Consider the following 27,839-nt stretch of genomic DNA (forward strand, 5'->3'; position numbering starts at 1 on the left):
AAGTACGAAACACGATCAAGATTTTAAATAGGGAATTAAAAAAGCTCATCTCCGAATAGCACGGTAGATGCCAGGCTTTATGTTGACGGGCATGTTGTTAAGTTGTGCTAGTTGACGACCGATGTAAGGTCATTAGAATTAATAAATTTGTTAAAGTTGTACTGATCTTTTCCTTAGAAATGGCAAGGTTATAATATAGCTTGAATTAGATGAAATTGAATAACATAAGGAGGGAAAGAGGGATACAAGATTATGTTTTGTGTTACGTAGTTCTTGGATGACCCTTAACTTGACTCAGCGAAAGAAACATTAGTCCTGCATGTGTGGGAAATCCAGAATCCAGAACATATCTGATCGGGAGAAACTATACCAATGTGAGATTATATCGGTTATCGAACCGGATTATTCGCCGATAATTCTAAGTTATGTAAGAATATACTCACCCAGAAGTAATAAACATAACAATTATACATAAATAATGGAAACAGATTATATTATATAAAAAAGAATACATATTCGTATTTCAATTCATGTATTTTTCATGTCAAATTACAAGTTTTTACATATACATAAAAAACGATAAAAGTTGAGAGAGTCGTACTCTGTTAGAAATAAACGTCTACGGTTGTGTGTCGGGTAAATTCATGGCAATGTTCGCGTAAACGACAAGTGCTCTTTAATAATGTCCAGCAAAAAAAAATGCACATAATAGTGCTCACTATTTTACCAAAAAAAAAAAGTCATAAGTTAAATATCTGTTTCAACATACTGCTTGAACTTTTGGGGGACTACCATAGAAATGGTGTATAAGGATAATTACTTTTCCATAAACTTACTCTAGTATATAATCAGTTCCTTCCCTCTATGACATGAGTCGTCGATAAGAACCAGTTGATCGATGATTAAGGCATTTACCGTTCAAAAACCTTATTATAATCAGCGCATCACCATTCTCCTCTTTCAACGACAGTTTGTAATCATTTTTCTCTGAATGGAAAGTGAGTTTTTGCTGCATTTGTTAAAAGAAAATCTCCTGAATATCTATTCACATTCTTACCCAATTCCAATTGACCACACCACCACATTCGCACATCCCATTGAATCACTTAAACGCGCACCGCTACTACGGTCAGTTTTCGGCTATGGTATCTGATTGCATGGATGTATAGAGGTTTTTTTTTATTACATAAATATAGCTCCGGTCCATTACGATAGTTGTAGAAACTCTTCCAAATATTGGCTGTTCACCATTCACTGCAGCACAAATTCAGCATGAAATGATTGCTAACATGATCGATTCATTAAAAAAGAGCAATCAAACAGAAATTACAAACCAAAACACAAAACAAAACTGAAAACTTCATACACTGAACTGTAGCAGAACCAAAGTAAAACAACATCAAGTTATTCAGCTTCTATAGGCTAGCAATTATCGACGATTTCAAGAAAAAATTATGTCTTCCCAACTGCAGCCCAGGCGGAGAAGCACCTAGTTCCTCCTTTCAATTAGTTTGTTGCCTCGACCGCTAAATAAATAGCTTTTTTTCGACCGACGCCTTTTGCACAAACATTAAGAGACCTAAACGTAAGATGTTAAACCTAATCCGGCAAATAAAAAAAAAAACCTAGTCCTGGGGTGTGTATTAGAGTATACTAATCAAGTTGCAACTTCACTGTTATATGCAACTTGATTAGTATACTGTTAATATATGAATATGCACTTGATTGGCTGCACGTGGTACAAGGTTAAATTTTGAATAAAAATATTGGAATTGGTTGCCGCTCTTCCTCGACTGTTTCCGCTATATTCGGGCGATTTTTGGTGAAGATGTCTATTCGATGAGGGATGGATTATTATCGGTGCAATGCAAGTGGGTTGATTTGGAAATTGGTCATTTGCTCATTTGAACCGCCGCTTCCACCAGGAGATTCTTGTTGTTGATGGTAGTGAAATGCCGCCAGCGATGGAGTCGTGGTTGAAGACACATCTAACAAACAAAAGAAGACGCCACTCAATTTGCATCGTTCAATACAAATAGAAAAATTACATTGAGAAGTTCAGCCAAAACAGTCAATTCACATCATAAGTCGAGTCTGCGTTTAGGATGGAATGGATACCATGCCATATCCCCTACACTAACACTACGTTGCGGGATGGTCAATGAATTTCAACACTTCTTGAAGTTGCAACATGCCATTACCTTTGAATTCGATTAGCAAAGTAATTGACAATTTAAATATTTTTTTGCTCAAACTGTTTGAGATTTCGATTTTCTCGATTATTATTACTTTAATAATAATAATGAAATAATAATAATAATAATGATAATAATAATAAGAGTATTGTTATTATTACGATTAAATGACTAATTTACTTTATCATTTATTTACTTCAACGGGAACAGAACAGCCTGATTGACGATTTACCAAGTTACAATAATCATATTCCACCCGGTCGCAACTGTAACAGTAATAATAGTAATAGTAATGCAGCAAAAAGCAACTGTATAATAATAGTAATGCAGCTATGTTGAGATGATTGAAAATGAAGTAATATATCACAAAATAGTTTTGTAAATAAGCGATTTATAGAAAGAAAAAAAAACAAGCTTCTGTCATCAAAGGCTATTTAATATTTCTGATAGTGGATCGTATGTACTTCTCTACGAAGATATCAATAATTGTTTCTGTATGCGATGTTATGGTCATCATTGTCATGTCAGTTATTTTGTTGGAAAATTTTGAAAAACCGTTATTATACTCTTTGGAGAACTTCTCTACTAAAGTATGGGAACATGTCAGTTTGCTCTTGTACATATTATAGCATACCGTTACTTCCGTTGTGCGGTGGGTTAGGTGTTGATGGCGGCGAGGGAGAGTCGAGCATTATTACTGACGATGAAGGATCTTCTGCAATCATTTATAAAAATAGAAAGAAAAAAATACTATGAATGGATATCCAACTACAACTTACAACCAAACGAAGCTGAATACAATAAAGTATTATTAGACTATTAATACCTTATATATCTTAATAATTACATCAGAACTGCATGTATGAAATAAACTAATCCAATCGTGTATGTATGTGCAGGTTGCGACATTTTTATGATTTTTATTCTTAAATACGTTATTTGATTTCCAAGTTTATTCTTTTTTTTTATCCATTTCCACAATAAATTACACCCCTCATATTCTGCACATATAATAATATATTTTCAAGAATGAAATATAATAATCGATTTGTGGTGTTAGCCCCATCATTATCTAATGTTTTACATTTGCAAATTTATTGATTCGATTTTTTAAAGACTGTTGTACATCACACAGCACAATTATATCTCTTTTCGATTATTTTTTACATTCGAATAATTCACAATGCTGCTCTGTACCTTTACCATGACTAGTGAATCTTAATTCTGTTCTCACTTTTCAAATGAGCTGGTTTATCATTTTACGAGTCGCATCCCTTAGCGTTGCCTTACCCTATGGGTTAAAGCATATTTCTTTGCACGTCTGTAGGATAAATGCCTTACTAAAGAATAGTTATCAATGCCCCTGTGTTTTATGAATTTTCTTCATCATTATCTATTATTTCCTCACTGATGACAACGCTCTCACTTTCCACGGGTTGTTGTTTATCTGAGTTTGGGAGAGCAGTGGCAAAGGAATGCAAAAAGAGAAAAAAGATGAAGAAATAATCGACAATTAGGCAAACGCAACAATTTGGCACGAGTCGGACGGATTTCTTTGATTTCTGGTTGTGTGCGTGCGTGTGTGTGTGTGTTTTGTGTGTATGTGTGGTTCCTGACACATAGATCCAAATAAAAAAAAACTTAGAAAAAGAGCCTCACAGATCTGCTAGGGTTCACCTGCCACATACAGTAAAATCTTGATTACAATTACAATATTGCCTCTTCTTCATATTAAGACAACACAGTTTGAAACATCGAATTGCAGTGCAAAATGTGGTAAAACCAACTAGTGTTGGGTTTATGAATCTTTCGTTGAGATTCATTCATATGAATCTTCAGCGATGAGTGATTCGAATCTCGAATCCTAAAGATTCATGAATCTCAAAAAAAAATCTGTAGAAATTAATTCATAACCTCTAGAGGAGTATGGTTTTAAAAATATTGAATTTGCACGTTCCCATGATATATTGGTTAACTCGCACGACTGAACAACATGCACGTCGTGGGTTCAAGCAACCCAGTGTAGGCTGGCCTACGCCACGAAGAAGAATAATAAGAAACTCAAGCTCTGAACCTGAATCTTTGGAGACTTATTAATCTCTTGAGATGCATGATCTCAACTGGTAATCAATCCCGTCCGGCCTTTTAGATGCCTACCGACAACAGCCATTCAGAAACGACCTCATTGTCCGATGTGTTAAGAATCTGATTATCATGTATGAGATACGACAAGTATATCAAAATTAAATACAAACAAATAATAATACAAACGCTGCAACATAATCAACCCAAACTCGTGTTTATCAAAATAATTACAATACAAATGTGATTAAAATACGACAATCGTTAGACGCGTTTGTTCGTTCTCGGCGCTGGTTAAAAAGAAAATTATGCCGTACATACAGAGGTACGCATTCTTTGCAACCGAAATGAACACTATTAAAATGATCGATCTACGAGAGAGTTTTCTAGAATTCTACGTGTAGTGCCAAATTGATAGACCAAGAGCATAAGAATGTGTGAAAGTTCTATGCTGAAAATATCAAGGGAAAAAGAGTAATTATCTAGGCCAGGGGTCTCCAAACTACGGCCCGCGGGCCGCATGCCCGTGAAAACTTTATAAAGCCTATAACGCGGCCCGTGATAACTTTATGAAGACTTAAACACACATTATATTAGTTTGATTATTTTAATCACAATTACAATGGCCCTCAAAACCGACATTTGTAAAGCTATGCGGCCCGCGAAGTGAAAAGTTTGGAGACCCCTGATCTAGGCACATGCTGGGGGCACAACAAAGGGGCACATGCTGATCGCGAATCGTACACTTTGCCGATCGTATTCTTCTTCTTTGACACAATAACCGTTGTTGGGGTCAAAGCCTGCCTATACCATTGATGGGCTTCTTGGCTTTCAATGACTTATTGATTACCCATAGCAGGATAGTCAGTCCTTGGGGCACGGTCCATTTGGGCCTTGAACCCATGACTTTGCCAATCAATAGCCTAAAAATCAATCGATCGTTGTTATCGCAAGCGATTGTAACAACAACAAAAAACATGCATAATTGTTCGTCTTATCACTACATAACAGTGTAATGGCCTTAAAAATACAATATCCTACACGCCCTACACAATATTTATTGCCCCTGAATGTATTAGTATAATAAAGCGTACGTTTTATGCATTTTTAGAACTTACCGTTCACTTTAGAGCGAGTTACGGCCCCGGCGCTAGTGGACGAGCTACCTGCCGCAGAAGTCGAGGAGGAGGAAGACGAGGATGTAGGATTATTCGAACTTCCAGTACCGTTTGTGCGGGCGCTGATTTTCTTTCGCTTGGCAGGAGCATCGTCGTCAGAGTCGCTGAGCGTCAAATCCACCTTTTGTGCAATAAAGAAAGACATACAGTTTGTCACATACCGTTGCTGTCTTCTCTGTTAACCATTTTGTGATTATATTTACCGTTTCGCTGGAGGTAGTCGTAGACGTTGGTTCGTTTGTCGAGATGACGGAAGTCTGAGATACAATCGGTTTTGGTGGATCCGTCGTTATTACTTCTACAAAAAATAAATTATATTAATAACAGATAGTAGTGACGATAAAATGATGAAAATATTCTGAAATAATGTTTGACGGTCAACCGAACGAGATGCGATGTGTTTCAGTGATCCGAAGATCCAACAAGCAATCTATACTAGTGGTGGGAGCTCGGAATCGGACCTACCCGATTCCGATTCCGTGTTCGGAATCAATTCCGGAGCCGATTCCGATGCTGGAATCGATTCCGATTCCGGAGTCGATTCCGGAGCCGATTCCGGAGCCAATTCGGGAGCCGATTCCGGAGCTGATTCCGGAGCCGATTCCAGAGCCGATTCCAGAGGCGATTCCGGAGTTGGCTTCGGAGCCGAGCGGACTCCGGAGCGAAATCAGTTCGGGAATCTCCATGAGAATGGATCTTTTACAAGTAAATTTGGATTTTTGCAGTTATCAATACGTAGTATGATTGGACCCAAACGCCTATTTTTATGGCGATGCCGATTGGTAGCCGATTCTAATTTATGAGCCATTTTCGACTCGAGAGCCGACTTCGATTCCGGAACCAAATCCGATTCCGGAGCCGATTCCGGAATCAATTCTGGAGCCGATTCCGGAGGCGATTCCGATTCCGGAAGCGATTCCGATTCCGGAGCCGATTCCGAAATCAATTCTGGAGCCGATTCCGATTCCGGAGTCGATTCCGGAACCAATTCCGGAGTCGATTCCGATTCCGGAGCCGATTCCGGAATCGATTCCGGAAACTGATTCCGGACCTTCTATCCGGAATCGATTCCAGAAAACTGCGGAGCTAGCCGGAATCGATTCCGACAAAAACTACATTTTCCCATCACTAATCTATACTATCGTATTCACAAGGCTTACCAATGTCATCCGATATAACTTCGACCTTTTGCACCGCTTTACTAGGCGATCCATCATCAGAATCGTTTAGCTTAACTCGCGTGCTCCAGGAACCGTCTTTGTGGAGCTGGATTTCGGTATCTTCGCTCGATAGTTTTGTCGAAACCAATACCTCTTGGAAGTAGCTGTTATGGACATTAAAAGCATACATTATCGTTTACGCATACAAAGAAGCAATCGTTTGCAATTGTGCAAAAAAAACTGTACTACTTACCCATCGATAACAAGATTGTTGTATACCGCCGGTTTATCACACACGGGACAGTTCCATGTTGGCTTACGCTCATTCATTTGCAGATATAACGACGCATCGAAACACTGTAGATGGGAGCACGTCGATGAGCTGAGATAGAGAGAAAAAGATAAACACGTTAGAGCCCGGCAACTTGCTGGTTTTATCAACGGATCGGTTGTTACTGACCGGCAAGGTGTGGTCATGCGCATCTTTCCCAATGGGCAAATTAACGACACTTTTAGCATAGTGGTTGCAATTTCACAATCAGCATCTTCATTCAGCTTTTCTTTAACTGAAATTAAAACAAAAATGCATAACATTATGTTCGGCACCAAACACAAAAAAAAAAAACAAAAACCAGGCCGCATACTTAATGCTCGAGTGTAATCAGCCGCTTTGACGCCTTTAGTTTTCAGCCTTTGTAAGAGTTGAGCCGACGACAGCTTGCGCACTAAGTAGCATGCTACTGCATATCCGCGGTTGTACTCCGTGCACCAGGATACAGAGATGTGGTTGGCCACCGTCGGCGATAGCTTCACCTGCGCTGTTATGTTGACCGGTCGGGGTGGTCTTTTTGGTTCCACCCCTGGCTTGTTGGTGGGAATTGGATTCTAAAAAGAAAAACAATTATACATAAAATACATTAAAAAACACATACACACACACATGAAAGCCCTTGATGGCGCTTGCGATCTTACCGGCAACGGGCACAGTTTGTTGTTCACCTTCAACACAATGTTGGGCGGAAAGTGATCGTCCTGCTCGCAGGTTGTTTCCAGCAGACAAAATCTAAGCTGAACCTGCACGTTATGCTCTATTTTGGCGGAATTGCTGATGTCACGGTTCAGCGCAATTTCGTTCGCCTGCTGCGGCGTCAGATGAAAGAAGTAGGAACCTTCCTGCACCCGCTGGGCAGTGTTGCTCGGTACCAGCGTGGCCGGCTTCAGCAGGGTGGCCATAACGTCGAAAAAGGCCAGCTTTTTCAGTTGCACATCGGGATGTATCGGGTAGTCGCCATACCCGGGCACGGCCATGCTGCCGTTGGCATGCACCTGCCCAACACGGTTGTCGGTCTGGACGGCGTTCGCGTACTGTTGCTGATACATGGCCGTACCGGTGCGCGCACTGGTCGTCGTGCTGTGGCTCACAACGGTACCGTTGTTGGCACCACCGGCAATATGTCCGCCGGACGCTAGCAGCGACTGTACGGCGAGCGGGTTGGTTTCGACCGGCTGTAGCACGACCTGTGGCAGCAGCGACTGGTCGCCCGCACCACTGCCTGATGTGCTGGTCGTGGACGACGTCAATAGTTCCTGGGCCTCCTGCTGACTGAAACGACCAGGTACACGATAGTTCGGTTAGATAAGCTGCACATCACCAACAACAACAACAACAACAATAATCGTATAAAGCAAACGTACGCCTTTCGATGCAATTCACGCACTCGATGCTTCAGTACTTGAACGTTCTGCCGAACTAGATTCAGAGCACGATCAACTAGATCCGATTTGCGACCACTTCGACTGATGTTGTGTTCGCCAAGCAATTGCTGTAAATCGCACACTCGTAGTTGATTTACCAATTCCTGAAAATACAAAACACACACACACATACACGTGCGCGCATACACATATTAATTAAAGAAGAATCCCACACACCGGTTCAGGTTCGAATATTGTACAACGCGTGATAACTCGTCGCTTAAAGCTTATTGGAAGCTCAGCAAAAGGGACCTGATTTTGTGTCATTTGTTTGTCACTCAGCACGCTACTGTTTCTCTTTCGACACCCGGCGCGCAAGTGAGGGGCTGCCTGTTCCCTATTTGCATCAGGTCTTTGGTTGGATTCGCGTTTCCAGACACCGTGTGCGGTGTGTTCTGAGAATTGTACATACTCGCTAGCGGCAGAACCACCGGAACAATTCTCGTTCCTGGTCTGTGTCTCGCATTCCTGTTTCTCCACAGGTTTACACATCTACGCCACACGTGGGGCTTGAATTTCTGAATATGAATATGAAAAATACTTTATCCGCAAGCTGTACGGTCGTAGCCCCGCGTGCTACCCGTGCTAAATGCAGAAATGCTTATCCACCAAAACGAAACATGGTTTCAGGGGTATACACACCACACAATAGAAACTAGCGCACACACAAACACACCGAGTGTGCTGTATGCGCTGACAAACACTCACACACCCGCACACATCTGCCGCCTTTCGCTGGCTGGGTTAAACGTGTGGTTTGATTTCTCTTGTAGTGGAATTGAAAAAGCAAAAAACGTTTCGAAGATATTCGTGAAAACTATATTGGGATCACTTTTATAAGCATGTACACGCTGTGTAAGCATCAATGAAAAAAAATGTTTCTGTTCTACTCTGCAATCCTCCTCATGATATCCCTTCATATTTATTTCATTCACTGCCACTTTCTACATCCTCCCCTTTAATATCACGGAGTTTTGCAGGATAGTTTTAGGGACGAGCAAAACTCTCCAGTACCAATTTTAAGCACAGCACTATTAGGCAGCACTTTTCCAGAACTAAAAAATAGCAGCCGTGGACAGGTAAACAACACATACTTATTTTACTCTACTGGGTGGAAGGCGTCCTATACAAATGATTAGTAGCAAAAAAGCGTCCTTTGCCGCCCAAAGTCGCGGGCAGATGATACTCAAGATCCTTGCCATCCACGGAATCGCGCACCAATATTGCACGGGATGTGGAAACCTGCCAGGACACATACCTTGAGCTCAGTAAATTCAGCGGCTTGCCGCGTCTTTCTCATCTTCTAGCGACTGCTGTAGTGGAATGTGCATGCGCGACGGAAGATAATTCCTCGAAGTTACATCGATTCAGATTCCGGCGAATCGCTTTTCGATTGATTTCTTTTCACTTGCAACTTGAAAACCACACAAATGAAGCGGAAAACTTCACAGAATTTCTCTGCACACTCACAAGACAGAACAATTACGCTCAGACATACACGCACGCACACATACCCACACACATACACACACTGTAATATGACATCTGGCAGTTGGAAAGGCAAACAAGGTATCTAAAGAAGTGTATGTTTTTTTTTGTGCTTTCTGTCCTTTTCTAATATGGTCTGTAGGTGAATATGCTCGCGGTTTTTTTTTTGTGAGGCCGCAAACTAGTGATGGACAAAACGGCTCCAAAGGTGGGCACGGCTCAGACTAGTTATTTGCGATTTTCGACCCGAACCTACCGGATTGCTCCGTAAGCGACCCGGAGTCGTTCGGGTCGACCCGAAAGTTACAAGAAGGTTCAGTAGGTGTAACGATTCCGTTAGGTAAAAGAAAGCATAAGCGACTCCGACCCGTTGGTGCAGTGAGTTCGAGTCGAGTCGGATCAATGCAGGTTCAATACTCGACCCGAACTCGCTGCAACAACGGGTCGGAGTCGCTTATACTTTCTCGCACCTACTCATCCCAAGCGCCACAGATTAAGCTTAAACGACTGGAAAATTGAATATCCATAGAAAAAAAATGAAAGCTCCACAGCTTCATTGGTTTGATCAATAGATGGCGTACAACTCATCATTATATTGCTATCCTTTTCTTGCAATGTGTTTCGACAAGTTTCATCTTATCATGACCTATATAGCCTTTTAACTTTCTGAGCAAAAACCCATATGAATGGTCGTGTGGTCAGATACGTGGGTATCAACACCAACGACCATTAGGGCTTGGTACTTGTTTCGACGCAGCGTATCGCAACGCATTGCGTGACGCACGCTGGTATCTGTTCGCTGCGTTCTGCATGGATATGTCAACACATTTTACAAAGAAAAACATCAACAAACAGCAATAATGCCTCTTATTTATAGGTTCTGATGTGATTATAATGTTAAATTACAACTGTAAAATCATTTCCAGTTCTGCTCAAAACAGTGCAAAGCATGTTTTCGCTTTATTATTGCACATTGCATACTGACCCGCACACACCTGTTTTGCAGCAATTACGAAATTACTTTCTCTACATTTATTTTGTTTTGTTAATAAAATTATTTAGTAGTCCAATTACACGTTCAATTGCGCTCGAAACAATTTAACGTGAAAAAATATCAATTTTCACCCGATATGATTGAACCATTTTGACAGACGCATCACGACGTGCGTCGAAATAGAAATTTTTCTACTCTGACGCTGCGTCGTGCGTCGTTAACGGATGCGTCTGTCAAATCCCATACATTTTGGCAAAATCGCAACGCATTGCGTCGGAACAAGTACCGCTCTCTTACTCTAATCTCACTTGCTTCAGTGCTGGTGGTTTCCATTGGAGTTTAGAATTTAAACAATCGTATCGCCGTTCTAGTTCTAGCGATGCATAACTTCAATGCGAAACCCATACAACAGTACAGAGGGAATGAGAAAGCTCTCCTCCAAGCGATGAACCAAGCGGTATCCCACCAACAGAGAGCGCCACCAGCTTTTTGCTATTTTTAGAATGCATGAGTCGTTTGCCGTCTGCTAAACGAAGTCTTTCTATATTCCGTTTAGGTAGAGAACTTGAGTCGTTTAGAAGCCGTTTAGTGGTCGTTTAGTGGATTTGTGGCACTTGGGTTGAGGCGTCTATCTAATTACGGGTTTCTTTTGTTTGTTTAAAGAGAATATGTTAACTGTTTCGTGCGTTTTTGTGTGTTTTCATTAATATTTAATGTTTGAAATCAGCTTTTTTTTCAAACCTCCTCTTCGTATTAAAAAAGATATATTTTTTTTAAATTTTTGAACAGCACGTAGTAAAAAGACAGCCCAACAACAAGTACAAGATAAATGGCATTCTATTATAGTCTAATATGCAAATCGTTGTTTGGATGCAAAGTTTCCCATCAATCGTCGAGAAAATGCATGTAACATTTTCACCATCAATAGTTTCTTGTTTTTAAATTCACCACCAGCTACCTCAACTGTAAGCACCTTGACCATTTTCCGTTAACACAACAGTTTGGCTAATCCGTGGGCAGTGGACTATCCGGCAATTCCTTCAACGAATAAACTAAAATTCGCTGATTATCTTATTTACATTCTCGGCTGCAGTGTGAACTCATTCTCTCCGTTCGAGATACATTTCTGTGGGTCAAAGCTGGCTACAGTTTTGGTAAAACGTTGAACGGGCAATTTGCAACGTGCACGAGCAATAATAATATTAATTTCATTCAAAGTTTTTGCCCAGTGATTGGCTGCAGTGCTATTGGTAGCGTCGTGTGAAAAGTAGCTGCACAGAGCGGATGTTCGCATCATTTTAGGGAGTTTTAATTTGATTATCCTTGCCACGAAGCCCAAAAAGTGTTTGCTCCCCTATCGCGGCGCTGTGTTCGTTCCGCGCACAACGTTGATTGAAGTGCTGGGAAGCGAACGAACGGGCGTACCAGCAGGGGCTTGCTCCCCTCGACCCTAACCGGGCCAATATACACACACACACTTACATAAACACATACACACACACGCAGTGTAGCATCACGAGTTTGCCGGCAGACAGACGGAGCAGCAGGCAGTGGAGATCATGCGCTCATAGTTTTGTCATACGTGTACTAATCGAATTTGTGCGACCATTGAAGTGAGGTGCTGCATTTGACTGGGTGGTAAATTGTTAGTACAGCTCGCGGCACGCGGACAGTAAGGGACAAGTGCTGGGCCAGGGAAGTAGAGCATGATGAAATTAAACAGACCCCGGTGGTCACCGCTGCTGTGGCGGATTGCTTTGCTGAGCGCCGTGCTACTATTTCATAACCCCGTGGTACATGGAAATGACGAAATTTCCACCGAGTCTCAGGTACGTTTGCGGCGGGTGAAGTAACGTGTTATGCTAGCCCGGCCTGGTAATCCGGCACACAACACACCAGGCGTGCCTTTTTATCACTTAGTGCTTAGTGCCCAGAGATAAGCGAATTAAACTATTTGTTCTTTGTTTTGTCCTGAAGCCGGCTGGGGATGCTGAGCAGTACGAAACACCAACGGTAGACCCGAAGCGTATGTATTTTGCTGAACATTTCGATGATCTGTTCGATGGTGCGAGTAATGCCATCGAGAAGCGGTGGGTGAAGTCAAAGGCCAAGAAAGACGACGCTGCCGAAGAGGTGGCCAAATACGACGGCGAATGGGCGGTCGAGCAGCCGCAGCGGCCGATTCTAGCGAACGATTATGGGTTGGTGCTGAAATCGAAAGCGAAGCATGCTGCGATTGCTTCGCCTTTGCTGCTGAACCGACCATTCGTGTTCGAGGACAAGCCGCTCGTGGTACAGTACGAGGTCAACTTGCAGGAGGGCCAGGAATGCGGTGGCTCCTACATTAAGCTCCTTTCCGTGGGCGACGGTACGAAGGATCTGAAGCAGGTACGTACGAACACGGTTGCCGTGTAGTCTCGTGTGCATCTTGCTTACCGCATTTTGGTTGTCTCATGTGTAAAGTTCCACGACAAAACACCGTACACGATTATGTTCGGACCGGACAAGTGTGGCAACGACGTAAAGTTGCATTTCATTTTCCGACACGTTAACCCGATTAATGGTACCATCACGGAGAAGCATTGCAACAAGCAGAAGTAAGTAGCAGCTTGATGGTGTTTCGTGCATTGTTCTCGTTGCCGTTGATTGAAATTACACGTCTGCTTTTGCTGCGTTTGCTTTTTATTTTTCGTGTGTAGAGATCGGCTTGATGATCCGTTCAAAGACAAACGCCCCCATTTGTACCAATTGATTATTCGCCCGGACAACACGTACACCATACGAGTGGATCACAAAACCGTCAACGAGGGCTCGTTGCTCACCAACTTTACGCCGGCAGTGAACCCGCCTGCTGAAATCGATGACCCGGAGGACCGCAAGCCGGAGAACTGGGACGATCGCGAAAAAATCCCCGATCCCGAAGCGACCAAACCCGACGACTGGAACGAGGACGAACCGGCACAAATTCCCGACCCGAAGGCTACCAAGCCGGCCGGCTGGTTGGACGATGTGGAGGAGATGGTACCGGACAGTTCGGCCGTGAAGCCGGAGGACTGGGACAACGATATGGATGGTGAGTGGGAACCGCCCCTGATTCCGAACCCGATGTGTGAGAAGGCGGTTGGTTGCGGTTTGTGGAAGGCTCCGATGGTACCGAACCCTAACTACAAGGGCAAATGGCGCCCGCCGCTAATCGCTAACGTAAACTACCAAGGAAAGTGGGCCCCGCGCAAGATTCCTAATCCGGACTTCTTTGAAGATCTAACGCCGTTCCGAATGACACCGATTGTGAGTAAAACTTTCGATTGTGGGAGTGATTTACTGTTAGAAATCAAATATTTTTTTCCTTTTTTTTGTTACAGGCCGCGGTAGGCATCGAACTTTGGTCCATGTCAAACGATATACTGTTTGATAACATTGTTATTTGCGATGATGAATCCGTTGCCGACGAATGGGCTGCACAAACGTTCGATCTCAAAGTGAAGACGCTTGATCGGCAGGCGGTAAGTTAGTTCGAGGTTGGACAGGGATAAAGGTGTTCCGCTGAGGTTATCCGGATTTACTTTCTCTTTGCTGTTTTCGATGCCGTTTAACTGCACCGATTATCGGAGATATTTCGGTGACTAAACATTTATGCTTGGTCACATTAATATATGGCACTTTTGTGTGGTTTGTCCACTTTTATCAACCATAATTTGAAACATAATGGCATATCCAAGTTATTTCGGTTTACGAAGTCAACATTTATCGCAGTTTTTATATATACGTTGCATTTTTTTTTGTTACCATTTCGATTGCGTTTTAACTGTGCAACTGCTGCAGCAAACCCTATGGGACCGAGCGATGCGGTACATTAACTACAAGCCAGGCTATTGGGGAGCATACTTTGTGTACTGCTCAATACCATTGATTGCCTACGTATGGTTCCTGTGGTCTCGACGCGATAAAGAGGTCTTTATATGTTGCTGTTCACAATTGTAGGCTCGATAACAATCAAAATGCTATTGTATAATCAGCTCAGCAAAGTTTCCCTGAACATCGGTTGTCCGCCATGCGTCGCGTCAGTATGCTAAACTGTAGTTATTTGCTAATACCCGCCTTTTTCCTTTCCTTCAATGTTAACTCCCCACTTTAGGAAACCTTCGTTTCGCGTGTGCTTAAGTACTGCAACAGCAATCCCTGGATGTGGGCTGTATTGATAGTAGTAGTAGGATTGCCAGTTGCTTTAATGATCTACTTCATGTGCTTTACCAAGGTATCATTTACTGCTAAACTAGTGCTGCGTGAATCGGTGTCTGATTCATGACTCGCAATGAATCTTCGAAATGAATCACTGAATCGGTTGAAATCGTTCATGGGATTTAGGAATCTTTGAATTTATAAGCTACAAAGTTTCCCAATTCGTAAGATTAAATATTATGAAGGGTTTAATTAACCTGATAGTTTAACAATCTTTGAAGAAGGACTCTAAAAATGTGTGACTGTACCCAAAGATTCTTTGAGCTCAAGATTCCGATTTAATATTCATTTCGAAAGAGACTTGATCGGTATGAATCTCCTGGTTCGCAAAGCACATGACTATGCTAAATTGTGATTGTATTTCTAACAAGATGTTGCACCAAATGTTTAACCATATTTTTTCATCTATTCGCGAGAAGGGTGACGCCAAGGCGGAAATTGGACGCAAGAAGAAGAATGACGATTATCCAGCACCGGAGCAAGAGCAGGACGAGCTGGTCGGTGGTGCCGGTGAGGAGGCGGAAGACGATGGACGATCGAGTAAAACAAAGCTGAATGCCGCAGCCACGGGGTCCTCCGGTTCACGGTCAGCCAGCAGTGCCGGCGAAGCGTACGCAGAGAATGAAGACGAACGTGACGGCGATGAGGCTGAAGAGGACGAGGAAGACGACGAAGCACAGGAAGAGGCTCAGGAAATGGAGGCCGGTGAAGAGGAAGCATCGTCAAGCGATGCACCAGTAGATAGCAAGAATTTGGAAGGCGGGGAAGGCCTTAAGAAGAGAAGAGCCCGCAAGGATTAGAAGCTAAGCGGGGAGATAGAATGGTAGAACAATAACCTATGAGCCGTTAGATGTGGTTGCGTTTGCATGGTATAGTATCGATTGGTAAAGGACACCTAGAGAGGAAGGGCCCGTAATGTAATGTTTTCTTCTATCTCAGCCTGTATGTGCCCGTAGACATGCAATAATTATTTCCAAACTTTTAAGTTATCTTGACAGTCGGGTTTCTTTTTTTTTTTTGTTAGCTCATCTCACATAGTTCTTAATAGCTTTCGATCTGGTCTAAAATTAACCCCTGCTGGGTCGAATCGTGTGTGAGCATAGGGCACGCGTGTATTCTTACGCAAGTCGCATGTGAACGGCTCCACCCACGGGACCGGCCCCATATTTATTCCCAAGAGACCCCTGCTGGGTGTGCAAGTTAACAAACAAGTTAAGGTCAGGCTAGCTTTTCCATCGCCGAATTATTGCTTACAATAATGCATTTCTCCGCGGTGTGTACAACGTTACGTTTGTACTTCTGTTAGCTGAAATTAAACCAGACGAAACAACAACAAAAACGAGCGGGGAACAGTAAATAGAGCGTAACGGTTAAGCAATTTGGATACATTTTTTTGCATATATACTTAGCACCAAAGGAAAAATGGCTCTAGTTTAAGTGAACGATTCTAAACTAACATACGGAAGGGCGAGGGTGGGTATGTAAGTGCATTTGCAGCTGCTGAAATAGTTTCATCCATTGATTATGTGTGGCATTTAGAGATTTCCTTTGTCTTTCAATTTGTTTCGGAGTAAATTAGAACTACACGTTGAAGTAAGAGGAAAAATGTTGTTTTCGTTTTGATATTCATACATCTACCTGACCGGTTCTTGCGTTCAGCGATGATGTTCAACTATATTCCATATTATAGGTAGCATTTTTGTGTGTTGGTTTTAGGTGTGAACAAATCATTTAAAAAAAAACCTGTAATGCAGCAAGTTTTTGATTGTACTCAACCTCAGTCTAGAGTTAGCTCGATTGAACACTAAAGCGCACTGTGTGAATGCTCGATAAAAACTCGATGAACACGAGTGCCCCCGGTTAAATACAAATAAATCGTAACGTAATTGACCATACACAGGATCTATCTGATATACGTTTCATGTTGTTTTCTTCTTTGTCCTTATTTTTGGTGATAGATCGCAACAGTATAATCACTAATTGTCACCAGGTGACAAGAAACAATAACTTGCATTTCATCATTTTATTATTGCAAAATTATTGTAATACATAACACGATATTAAAAGTGACACACCACGGCCCAACCGGGCAAGCCCAACCGTTACACGAAATGGACGAGCCTCACTCCCGAAACATTGCCTCCATGTTGCGCCGTTTCTTTGGAACTGACCCAGTGCCCGATTTGGCCCGGCGTTTCATTCCCGGAATGACGCCCCCATTGCCCGCTCCTTCCAGATCGAACGGATCGTCGAGGGAGGATTGCGTCTTTCGCCTTTTCGCCTCCTTGGTGCGCGTCTTTTTCGCCTCCTTACGGCGTGCGGCCGCCATCGGGAAGTTGATTTTCTCCTGCGCCAGCTCCATCCTACGGTTCGTGCGCTTTCGGCGCAGCGATTCCTCGATCGCGTTCCGCATCTTATCGTACTGTTCCGCGCCAAGGCGTACGCTGATGTCCTTGCCCACCTTAGCGGCCACCTTGCGCAGCGAAACCTTCGATGGATCATTACCGGACCGTGAGCCGGATATATCCTGAGCGGTCAGCTCCCGGATGGCCGGTATTAGCAAGGAGGGGGCCAATTGTTCCAGCGTGTCCTGCTCCAAGATCGCGACCACCGATGACATCCAGTGTAGTGCGTGCTTGCGCTAATAAGGTTTAAGAGAGAGAGAGTAAAGAAGAGTTAGAAAACACACGTTAAGAAAAAACACGAGTTGCCTCAGCCAGTGCTCTAAAATGTTATGAGCATCACGAGATATTCACCAACGAAAACAATGAACATATCCGCGGCAGCTTGATGCTCATTGCAGATACTCAATGAAAGTGGGTCATGATCACAACACAACCTCACACGACATGCGAGAGCTTAAGTCAACTGCGATACTCAGAATCACAAGCTGAGCTTAATGCCGGCAAGCATAATCATGACTCTTTCTAGTTGTGAACAGTGCTGCCAAATGCCATTGTTTCAGTCACCAACACTCATGACTGAAACGAAGCTCAAATCAGATCACGTACATAACGCAGATGATCCGAGGTGAGACTCAAAAAGTTGTTGGTCCAATCACATGCTTGATGACATTTTGTTTTCCACCCAACTTTTGATCACCAAATTGGTCACGACATTTTCTGTCGATGATAATCACGACACTCTTGCAATATATTTGGCGTGTAGTCCCAAGCAGCAAAATGTGCACGCTTTCTCACTCTGTCTGCTTTAATTGTCTGTCGGGTGAAACAGAGCGAAAAAACCATGCTCATTTTGTGTCTTGGAACAACTCACACGCACCGCATATTTCCCAGGGTGATCACCGGGGTGATCACCGACTGTAAATGTCGCGACCAAGTGACTGACCAAGAGTTGGTTGCACACAATGCCACCAAGCATGGTCGCACCAACTGTTTGAGTCTCACCTCTGATCATCACAGTAGAGCTCGTGCCGCTGACATTATTTTGTTTCAGCTACATTTTGGCAGGACTTGCGTCAGTCAAACTTTGCAGAACTGATCACAGTTAAAACATTTCATGACATAGTGACTGACCAAGCGTTGATTGCAAAAATGTCATGCAGCATGCATTGATCACGTCAATCGTTTTGAGTATCACATTTGATTATAACTATTGAGTACGTGATGCTGACATGGATTTTGTTTCAGTCAGATTATTTTATGACATTGACAGTGACACTTTTGAACCACTGGCCCTAGCACAACCCTTGGAGATGCTTCAGAGGGAGGTGTACGTACCAGTGTAAATATGTGAGGCGTCTTGAAGATTTCGCCCTGCACTACATATCGCACCCGGCGCACCAGCCAGTGTAGATTGATCCTTTTCGATGACGCCTTTTCCTTCTTCTCCAGCGGCACTGCACGCAGAATGTTCGCGATCAGGAACAGCAGCTGCGTGACGAGCCCGGCTGCTTCGTCGTCGCTCTCGCTCACCATCGCACTGTGCGGGGAAAGCTGGGCGCAAAGGTCCAGTGTTAGCGTTTTGCAGTCACGCAGCGGCGACTGGAACAAGAATTGTCTACCGCCCGGGTTGTCGTCACTGTCCAACTCTTCCTCCGCTTCCGGCTCCGCGTCATTGCGCTTGCTGCGCAAAGATCGGATGCGCTCGTGGATGGCGTCGAAATCTAGCTCGTTCATAATTTGGTACAGCAGCTTCAGGGCGCCGAATCGTACCCACTGGTGCCCGCTGCTCAGCAGCGACTGGGCGGTGTACGCTAGCGCGTCAATCGTATCGTTGTACTGGGCCGCCGTCAGCATAGCCGGCTGCAGCCGGAGCAACTCCGCAAACACGTTCTGCGTCTGTATGATCAGATGGTCACCGCTCGGATCAGCGGTCAGCAGCGTTACGCTCGGTGCGAGCGGTTTAACGAATTTTCCGTCCGCGCTCAGTGCGGCGCTCGTTGGCGGCACCAGGTTCTGCAAGAGCGCGGGCAGCACGTTCGGCAGCCAGGAGCGGATGAAGCGCTCTGTAGGTTGGCTGTGTAGTATGCGCAGCAGCAACTGCGTGCCCAGCTCGCGGTGCTTGAGCAATCGATCGCCGAGCATGTCCTGGATGATCTTCACCAGTGAGCTTTTTTCGCTCGGATCGAGCCTCTTTAGCAGCGTTTCGATGCATTCGGCCACGAGCGTTCGGATGTCGGTGTCGTCCTCGTTGACCAGCCGGACGCCGAGCGCAAAGAACAGCGCACTGTTGGTTTGGTCGATCGTCGACTGCGGGTCGTCGTCAGGAAGCGGAAAAGAAGGGTGTGATTGTGTTAATAGGTTAAATTTTACAAAAAGAGGCCAACCAAACAACTGTGGCTTACCTTGGGCAACTTCTGGAACAGCGTTTTCAGCAGCAGGCAAGCAGATTCACGTCCCGACAGCACTTCGTATTGCAGTTGATCGACAAAGAAAAGCAGATAGTTCTTTACCTTCTTGCTCGTTGGGTAGTTCATGACATAATCTACTATGTTTTGTCGACATTCCGCTCTACAAAAAAAAACGAAGATGAGTCCAGTTAGAATAAAACAACCCTCTTCGAACACCTGCATACTGCCCACTTACCGCTCTGTATCGCTTTCCGACCGCACGCACATTTCAAACACCTTGCTCATCAGCTGCTGCAGCTCGCTGAAGCTGTAGCGCCGGCCGAGCAGCGAACGCAACAGCACGAACGCAGTCGTTTGGCGACCTCCACCGACCGCCAAATCCTGCTCGATGTACATCACCAGCAGACGCAGCTGCTCTTCCGTGAAGCTGTACGACGCGTTGGCGTACTTCAGCACGGCGACGATCGCCCGGAAGCTCGCCCGCACCATGCCGATGTTGGGATTGTTCACGTCGAGCGCGACCGTGTTGTAGCGGTGCAGTATGGTGAAGATCGCCGCCACGATCGCGTCGAGCGTTTCGGGCTGCTGGAAACTTTTCAGTGGCCACTCTGTAGCCAACAGTGCGCTAAAGCAGTTGATCGAATGGCAAATGATTTTCGAATGCTTCGAATCGAGTGATTCCACCAACGTCGGCACGATCGGATCGATCAGCTGAATCAGCAGCTCTACCTGCTCCGTGTCGCTGCTGCGCGTTCCCACCTGCTTGCGCCGGATGAAGCTTTGCAGCAGCTCCAGACCACACTCCAGGAAGGTGGGATCGTTGCCTTCCGTCTTTGCCAGGATCAGATCCAGCGCGCTGGTGGCGGCCGCCGATCCGTGCCGCTTCGGTTCGTCCGGAATGATGTAGATGCTGCCCGGTTTCGGCACATTGCCGAGCAGTTTCTTTGCCGCGCGCTTTTTCTCCTCTTCCGACTGCTGCTGCTGCCGCTGCTGCAGGTCCTCCTGCTCTCCGTCCGCACCGGCAACGGCGCATTGGGTGAAGACCTTCCCCGTCACCATACCGTACACGAACACGAGCAGCGCTTCCGGGCTGATCGTTTCGTTCGCTACCAGGCCCTCCGCTATCTGGTGAAAGGCGTCCTGCACCTTGGCCACCGTCTGGTGCGTCCGGTACTTGCTCAGCACGGTGCGGAACGGCACGAACAGGTCGGCCAGCATGCGCTCCTGCACGTGCTTCGCCAAGATGTAGAGCGTTTGGTAGGGCTTGCGGCTCGATTTCGATTCCGGCATGTTGGTCTTCTTCAGCGAACCCGTCTCAATGGTGGTCCCGTTCAGCAGCCCGATCAGCTGGCCGAAAATGTCCTCGGTGCAGATGTGCACCACCGTTTGGAGTATGTTTTCCAGCACCGGCCCGGATGCGAGATGCTGCTGCGCCCGCTCGACCACCGTGTGGACGGTGAAGGTCAGCACGTGGCGCTGGAACCCGCGCGTCAACATAGCCAGCAAGTTCTGCAGCACGAACGACAGATAGGACGGGCCCAGCTCGAGCGTAATGTGGGCGAGCGTGTTGCGGGCCTGAACGCGGGCCAGCTTTAGCCGCGACTTGAGGAACGTAATCACCTTGATAATCAGCCGGGGCAGATTGAGCTCGATCTCTTTGCGCGGCAGCTTCATGAACAGCTTCACTATCGCGATCGCTATCGGGAGCTTCAGCATTTCCGTGCGCTGCTTTGCGAACCGCGCCTTCCGGTCCATCTGCCCGCCACCGCCCGTCGTTACGGGCGCTTCGGTGGCAAAGTTGAACGAGGACAGCAGACTCGGTATGATCGTTTTCGATATGTCGTGCACGATATCGCGCGCCACCCGCAATGCCTCCTCCGGGTCACATCGGGCCGTCGGTTCCACTTCCTCCTCGTCCTCGATCACGCTTTCAGCGTCCTCCTCCTCCTCCGATTCCTTGCCCTCATCTTCGGCATCTTGCTCTTCGTTTGCATCTTCCTTCGGCTTTTCCTCGCCTTCCGGTGCAGCGGGTGGGGCCGTTTCCTCTGCTTCCTCCACCGATTCATCCTGTAGCAGCAGCTTTTTGTTCATCAATGCGTTAGCGGCAGCACCACCTTTAGCTTCGACCGGATGCTCCGCATCCACAGTCGCCGCCGCGGACAGATCGAAATGAAACGCATCCATTATGCCGATCACGATGCGCAGCAGCTGCTTCTGGTACTCCCACGAGTGTTTCAGCTTTCGCAAGTACTGCTGCAGTACCGTGTGGTAGCCGCGCCAGGGCAGCAGCCGGCACAGGTTGATGATGCAGTTGCCCGCCTCCTCCACCAGATTCGTCTGCTTTTTGTACTCATCGTGGCAGATGTAGTGCGACACGATCGGCAGCAAATAGTTTACGATGGTGCGTGACGTCGGTCCGGCCGCTCCGATTGTGTCCCGGCTGTTGCCGCCGCTGGCCTTTGCCTCGTCGGCCATAGCGGCCAGCTTGGCGGCAAGCCGCTTCATCGCCTTGCGATGCTTGTACGTTTGCAGGTGCGTAATGTTTTCGAAAAAGTCCCGCTCGGCACCGTCGCCCGCGCCCGTAAAATGCCACAGCTCGGCAAACACGCGACACTGCGGGTGTGTCGTTACGCCCGGTTTGCCCACGGTGCGGCTCAGTTCGCCGAGCAGCTGAATCGACTCGTTGCGCCGCTCACCGCCCGCTCCCTTGTGCTTGAAGCCGGCGGCGATGTTGTGCAGGACGATGCGGTCGAGGCAGTAATGCAGCTCGGCGGACCACTCGTTCGCGGACGCCAGGTGCAGCACCACCTTGCACACGTACTCGCACGCGTTCTGCCGCACGGTAAAGTCTTTCTCGGACTGCAACACGTGAAAGGCTTGGGAGAGAAAACACGATCGCAACGTTGCCCGTCATTCGCTGACCGTCCGGCGCGTCTTCCGACAGCATTTGGTCGATCGATCGGAAGGCCGTCGTACGGGCCACGTTGTCTGGCTGGTCCACCCACCGCCGATCCATTGCGTTCAGCCCATGGACGAGCGTGCAGATCAGCTGCATCTCGGGCGAACGGCAAGCAAGCCGGTCGAATATTTGCAGCAATATCTTTCTCGCTCCTGTAGAATATAGAAAGCGTTCGAAAACGGGTTAAAATGTATCTTTACGCCTATTTCGGCGCGCCGTAGTGGTAGCGAGTACTCACCGCGATTTTTCACATTCTGAAGCGATAGCGCCAACTGTTTCAGATACTGCAGCGGGTCGTCGATATCGTTTAACAGGCGTGCGATGATAATGTGCAAGCGTCTGATATCCTCGCCCGACCGCTCGTCCCCTACCTCGTGCACCTTTCTGGCCAGTATGGGGAACAGCAGGTTCAGCAGCGACACACGATCCTTCTCGATGCGCTCCTCGTCCTTCTGGTCGCTACCGATCATGCCCGACTCGGCCAGCCGTGTTAGAATGAGCAGCAGATCGCTCGAGATCGTCTTCTTGCTCCTGACCTGGTGCCGTATGTACTGCAGCAAATCCTGCACGTACGGTATCAGCAACCGGCTACGATTGCCGACGCGGTCGGAATCTTCCTCCCGGATGCGGCCCTGCTCCTCCGCACTGTTTCGCTCGTCGCCGTCCAGCATGGCGGCGAGTGCGGTAAAGATTTGCTTGCACACGTTGCCTTTCGTCTGCGAACCACGCAACAGACAGATCATTGCATCGAGTGGTGTCATGGACGGTGGTGTTGTTTCGTCGCCCGTCGCCGGTTCACTTTCCCCCTCCGTCTCCGTCTGCCGTTCGACGGGAGGGTGGCGCTGCAGCAGGACGTACAGGCGTTCACTTTGGCTCCACATTAGCAGCAGCTTGAGCAGCGGCGTCGGCGTGTGAATACTATCGCTCGGCAGTAGCTGCAGCTGTGGCCACACGTGAACGTACAGGACAGCGTCCAGCTCGTCGTCCGTCCACTGGTAGCTCGCATCGTACTGGTCGAACAGGTCCACCAGTGCTACCAGTGCTTGATTTTTATACTTTTTGTAAATGCTGTGATCGAGCGGCAGCAGCAGTGCATCGAAACATATTTTCAAATGCATAAGCTTTGCGGCGTACGAAGCCTTCTTCATGGGTGCAATTTCCGTTTGCAGGGCAGCCAGGAAGTTGAGCAGCGTTTTCACCCTGACAGGCGGCACTGTAGGAACCAGCTCAACGCCCTCCGCAAGGGCGGCCGTAATGCAGCGTACCGTTTCCAGCGGAGTGGTCTTCAACTGTGCCAGATAGGGCGCGAACCAACGTTCGAGCAGCAGATCTAGCTCTTCGATGCGCAGGCGCCCGATAAACGTGAGCAGGGTCGCTTTATGCTGCCCTCCCGGTCCACCATTGCCAAGGTTCTGTTTGATCTTGCCATCCAACACCTTCAGCACCAGCTGCACCACCATTGGCCGGTGCTCCTCCGCCACCTTCGTGCGTCCGCTGGCACTGGTAAAGCCACCGTCCTCCTGCTCGTCCTCCAGCTCGTCCGACGGTACGAACACGGACAGCAGCGCTTGCTTCAGCGTCTTCTCGCTCGTCAGCCGGCTGATAAAGTCTTTGTACGGCGTGAGCTGCGACCCGCCGAGCGTAAATATGCCGTTCAGCGCCACCTTCTGGATTTCCTCGTTGCGGCTGCTGACAAGCGTTTCGTACGTCTCGTACAGCCGATCGGCATGCTTGCGCACCGACTTCGACGTAAGCTCGGTGCATATTTTCAGATAGCACAGCAGCACCTGATGTATGCCAGAGCCGGCGGATTTGCTGCTTTTACGCTTGATTTCGCGCGCCCGTTTGTAGGACTGGTCCGGTGCTTCCTCCTCCGCGTCGATGCTGGCGTCGCGTGCTTTGCCATGCTCGAGAAAGGCAAAGAACCGCTCCGCGATGCGGTCCCCCTTTGAGCGGCAAAACGTGGAACAGCGGTGCAGCATGCGGAGCTGTTGTATGCGCACGTTCATGAAGTCAATGTGTGATTTTTTGGGGAAGAATTCCACCACCTTCGAAAACAGTGCATTCGCCCGCTTCTGCTGCTCGTTCTCTTCCACTTGCTCTTCCTCCTCCTGCTCACTGTCGCTGCCAGCTTCACCGTTCGAATCGTCATTATCATTGCCCGATCCATCAGTACCCGTTTCATCGTGTTTTACTGCCGCCTCCGAGGATTCTGGACTTCCAATCTCTTCGTGGGCCTTCTGCTCTTCCGCCATCTTTAGCATCGTATCGAACACTCTCCAAAACAGTTCCTCGTCCGCTTTGACGCCATTGTCCGCGTACGACTGCACGATCGTGCCGGCCGGTTCCCACAGCAGCTTGAAATTGACGGCAAACACGGACAGCATGTACCGAATCACCGTTTCCGTCCATTCGTTGCGCGCCACTTCGGCCGCCTGGTTGCAGAGCTGACTTTCGTACGCTAGATTCTGGAACAGAATCACTTGCTGGCGGTAGGTTTGAATCTGCGGCTCGATACATTCGATCTGGGCCAGCGTACCGTACAATGGGCCGGTGCTGCTGACCAGCTCCGGAAGCTCGGCGAAAAAGGCCATTATAGCACTTGCCAACCGTCGCACGCTGCTGTCGTAGGATGCCATGAGCGGGTGTATGACGGGCTGGACTCGCTTGAAGCGCGCGTAGGTGATGCCACTTTTGCGCTGGTTCGCAATGTGAACGAGCAGCAGATGGACGCTGTTGAGCAGCAGACACTCGCGCTTGGTTACTATCGGCAGCAGGCACTCCAGCAGATCGAAGTACGCCTTGCCTTCCATCTCCTGCAGGTGGACGACCGTTTCCACCGCAACCGCCGCTAGTTCCACCATTCTATCCGCCGCATCGGACAGTTCCCGCATCGCACCCGACTGGAGCGATTCTGCGGTGTGCCGGACAAACTCCAGGATGGCATTGTTGGCTACGGTTTTGGGCCGAAAGTTGCTCAGATGGGGTAAAACGATTAAAGCGCTCAAATAAGTTTCGCTACTATCCAGCACCTCCACTGGGCTGACTGTTATTGCCTTTTTCATGCAAGCCTCCAGGTTTCCCCCGGCCACGACGTTTATCGGGAATGGTTTCCAGTTTTCCAGCTCCAACCCATTGCCACAGAGTGGCGTTTTCTTTAGCAGCAGCGCGGCCAAAAAGCTCAACCGTTCATCGTCCAGCTCCAGCTCAAGTCGCTTCACAAAGTTGGGCCATATGAGAGCTTCAAACATTGGGCAGAGTACCGTGGCGTCGATGAAACGGTCGTACAGTGGACGGTGATCGAGCAGGAGCACGTTCATCGTTAATCGACTCGCCTCCAGCTGCGTCAGCGGCAGATGCTTGGAGCGCAGCAACACTATAATGTGCTTCACGATCGTTTCCTTGTACTCGATGGTCGGTGAGGTGAAGCAGGTTAGTAGCCGGATCAGCTGGGACACGGTGGGCGACAGTGCGTCACCCAACAGTCGCCCATACTGATGCTCCAGCACAATTCCGTTCAGCTGCAGCAGTCGGGTCAAATATTGTACGACCTTTCCTTCCTCATGCTCTACCATCGCTGAGCTCGCTTCCTTCGAGACAGTCTTCTTCGTTTCCCCTTGAGCTTCGAACGTCGCCAAACATCCATCGATGGTGCTGCGCATCGTTTCCCAGAACACGTGAATGCCCTCCGGCTGGATGCGTTCCACTATATCGGTCACCGTTTGGGTCAGTATGTCCTGTAGGTGATCCGCCTCCGTCCCTTCCAGCTGCTGCAGAATACTGTACAGCTGGAGCAGCGTTTGCTTTGCCGTCGCGTGGAATTGCTCCTGCACACCGTGCAGCAGCTCGAACAGCAGCCGCCCGCAGGCGAACGTGTACGCCTCGTTCTGCATTTGCCATTTCAGCATCAGCCGTATGAACGCTCCCTTGTCTTTCAGGTCGCGCGCCAAATACCCGAGACATTCCGTTGCAAAGTCTATCGCGTGCGGTGGGCTTCTCGTTTCGTCCAGCAAAGGCAGCAGCCGGTTAAAGGTGAGCGAGAAGTCGCTTCGCAGGAAGCTGCGCAGCGTTTTGAACAAGTGCGCCAGGCACAGCAACGTCCACTCGACCCGATCCGCGCTGTCGGAGTGCAGAAACGGTACAATCACCTCGAACAGCCCGGTAAAGTACGGTCGAAACTCTTTCCGCATATCCTTCGCCAGTGCAACCACCAGCTCGAGCAGCGGTTCCAGCGCATCGTCGGTGGCTTTCGACAGACAGCTGGACAGGTGCTTGACGATGGCCTCTTTGTGGAACAGCAGCATCGGCAGCGTGGCCGTCTCCTTGAAGCCCCGCTGGTAGCCGGTGTACTCGTCGGTGAGATTTTGCAGGGACCATTTCACTAGCGCCTGCTGGAAGAAGGTACCGTCCTCGGTTTCAGGCAGCTCATAGTCAGTCTCCACGCGGTACAGTGCCCCGCGGCGCACATCGATTTCGTTGATGCGCTCTCGGAACGATTTAAAGCTAAACGCGTTCGAAGCCTTATGCTTCAACGGTCGATTTTTCATGTTTTCCGTCGAGAGTAACCACTAGTTTTGTAAAACACCACGAACACGCCGAAATTATCACATGAAACCGGGTGCCTACGCGCACGTGTTGGATACAAACAATAACATTCAGCTGTCAATACGCACAAGGTGCATAGAACATTAATGTGAGGTACACTTTTGATGTCATAGTCCGATGAAAATACTATTTATATTAAAAGGGGATGATATTTTCAAATCTATCCCAATATGTCCGTTAGACGATCATCTACGATATTTGTTTATTTCTTTCGCTCTGTATCTTTTATAATTATGTGAATCATAGTTATTTACCCGTAATATATAGTGTTACAGTGTTATCCCTAATATCCGACTATTATTAGTCCGATTCCGACTCCAGCAAAATGGAACCACTAGATCCGCCCGGAGTCGGAGTCGTTCGAGTCGCCA

The 27,839-nt window shown here is 47.2% G+C and overlaps 3 protein-coding genes across 6 annotated transcripts; 1 reads left to right on the forward strand and 2 right to left on the reverse strand.

The window, feature by feature from the left end:
* Nucleotides 1–515: 515 nt before the first annotated feature.
* Nucleotides 516–9,896, reverse strand: LOC120897956 (E3 SUMO-protein ligase PIAS2). 3 transcript variants are annotated; one of them, XM_040303208.1, is made up of 11 exons: nucleotides 9,629–9,896; nucleotides 8,311–8,474; nucleotides 7,588–8,218; nucleotides 7,260–7,500; nucleotides 7,076–7,181; nucleotides 6,869–6,997; nucleotides 6,616–6,779; nucleotides 5,659–5,753; nucleotides 5,396–5,576; nucleotides 2,830–2,910; nucleotides 516–1,988 (listed from the first exon to the last, which is right to left on the reverse strand). In XM_040303208.1, the coding sequence occupies exons 1-11, from the start codon at nucleotides 9,668–9,670 to the stop codon at nucleotides 1,855–1,857; spliced, it is 1,968 nt and encodes a 655-aa protein (XP_040159142.1). In that variant the 5' UTR covers nucleotides 9,671–9,896; the 3' UTR covers nucleotides 516–1,854. The 3 variants fall into 3 exon arrangements, with proteins under 3 accessions (XP_040159142.1, XP_040159143.1, XP_040159144.1); XM_040303209.1 differs by lacking the exon at nucleotides 9,629–9,896 and adding an exon at nucleotides 8,623–8,750; XM_040303210.1 differs by lacking the exons at nucleotides 516–1,988; nucleotides 2,830–2,910 and adding an exon at nucleotides 3,243–3,642.
* A 1,993-nt stretch (nucleotides 9,897–11,889) lies between these two features.
* Nucleotides 11,890–16,993, forward strand: LOC120897957 (calnexin-like). 2 transcript variants are annotated; one of them, XM_040303211.1, is made up of 7 exons: nucleotides 11,890–12,681; nucleotides 12,830–13,240; nucleotides 13,316–13,449; nucleotides 13,552–14,140; nucleotides 14,215–14,355; nucleotides 14,675–14,803; nucleotides 15,511–16,993. In XM_040303211.1, exons 1-7 carry the CDS (start codon nucleotides 12,559–12,561, stop codon nucleotides 15,889–15,891), a joined length of 1,908 nt encoding a protein of 635 aa, XP_040159145.1. In that variant the 5' UTR covers nucleotides 11,890–12,558; the 3' UTR covers nucleotides 15,892–16,993. The 2 variants fall into 2 exon arrangements, with proteins under 2 accessions (XP_040159145.1, XP_040159146.1); XM_040303212.1 differs by lacking the exon at nucleotides 14,675–14,803 and adding an exon at nucleotides 14,988–15,107 and having other exon boundaries at nucleotides 11,891–12,681.
* A 71-nt stretch (nucleotides 16,994–17,064) lies between these two features.
* Nucleotides 17,065–27,507, reverse strand: LOC120897958 (small subunit processome component 20 homolog). The gene is given in 6 exon segments (XM_040303213.1): nucleotides 17,065–17,732; nucleotides 18,832–19,803; nucleotides 19,899–20,064; nucleotides 20,140–22,775; nucleotides 22,777–23,015; nucleotides 23,102–27,507. Coding segments are annotated over 6 exon segments (8,841 nt in total). The 5' UTR covers nucleotides 27,411–27,507; the 3' UTR covers nucleotides 17,065–17,213.
* Between the last annotated feature and the right edge of the window lie 332 nt (nucleotides 27,508–27,839).

The sequence above is a fragment of the Anopheles arabiensis genome, chromosome 2, assembly GCF_016920715.1.
Source record: "Anopheles arabiensis isolate DONGOLA chromosome 2, AaraD3, whole genome shotgun sequence".
NCBI classification, from domain to species: Eukaryota; Metazoa; Arthropoda; class Insecta; order Diptera; family Culicidae; genus Anopheles; species Anopheles arabiensis.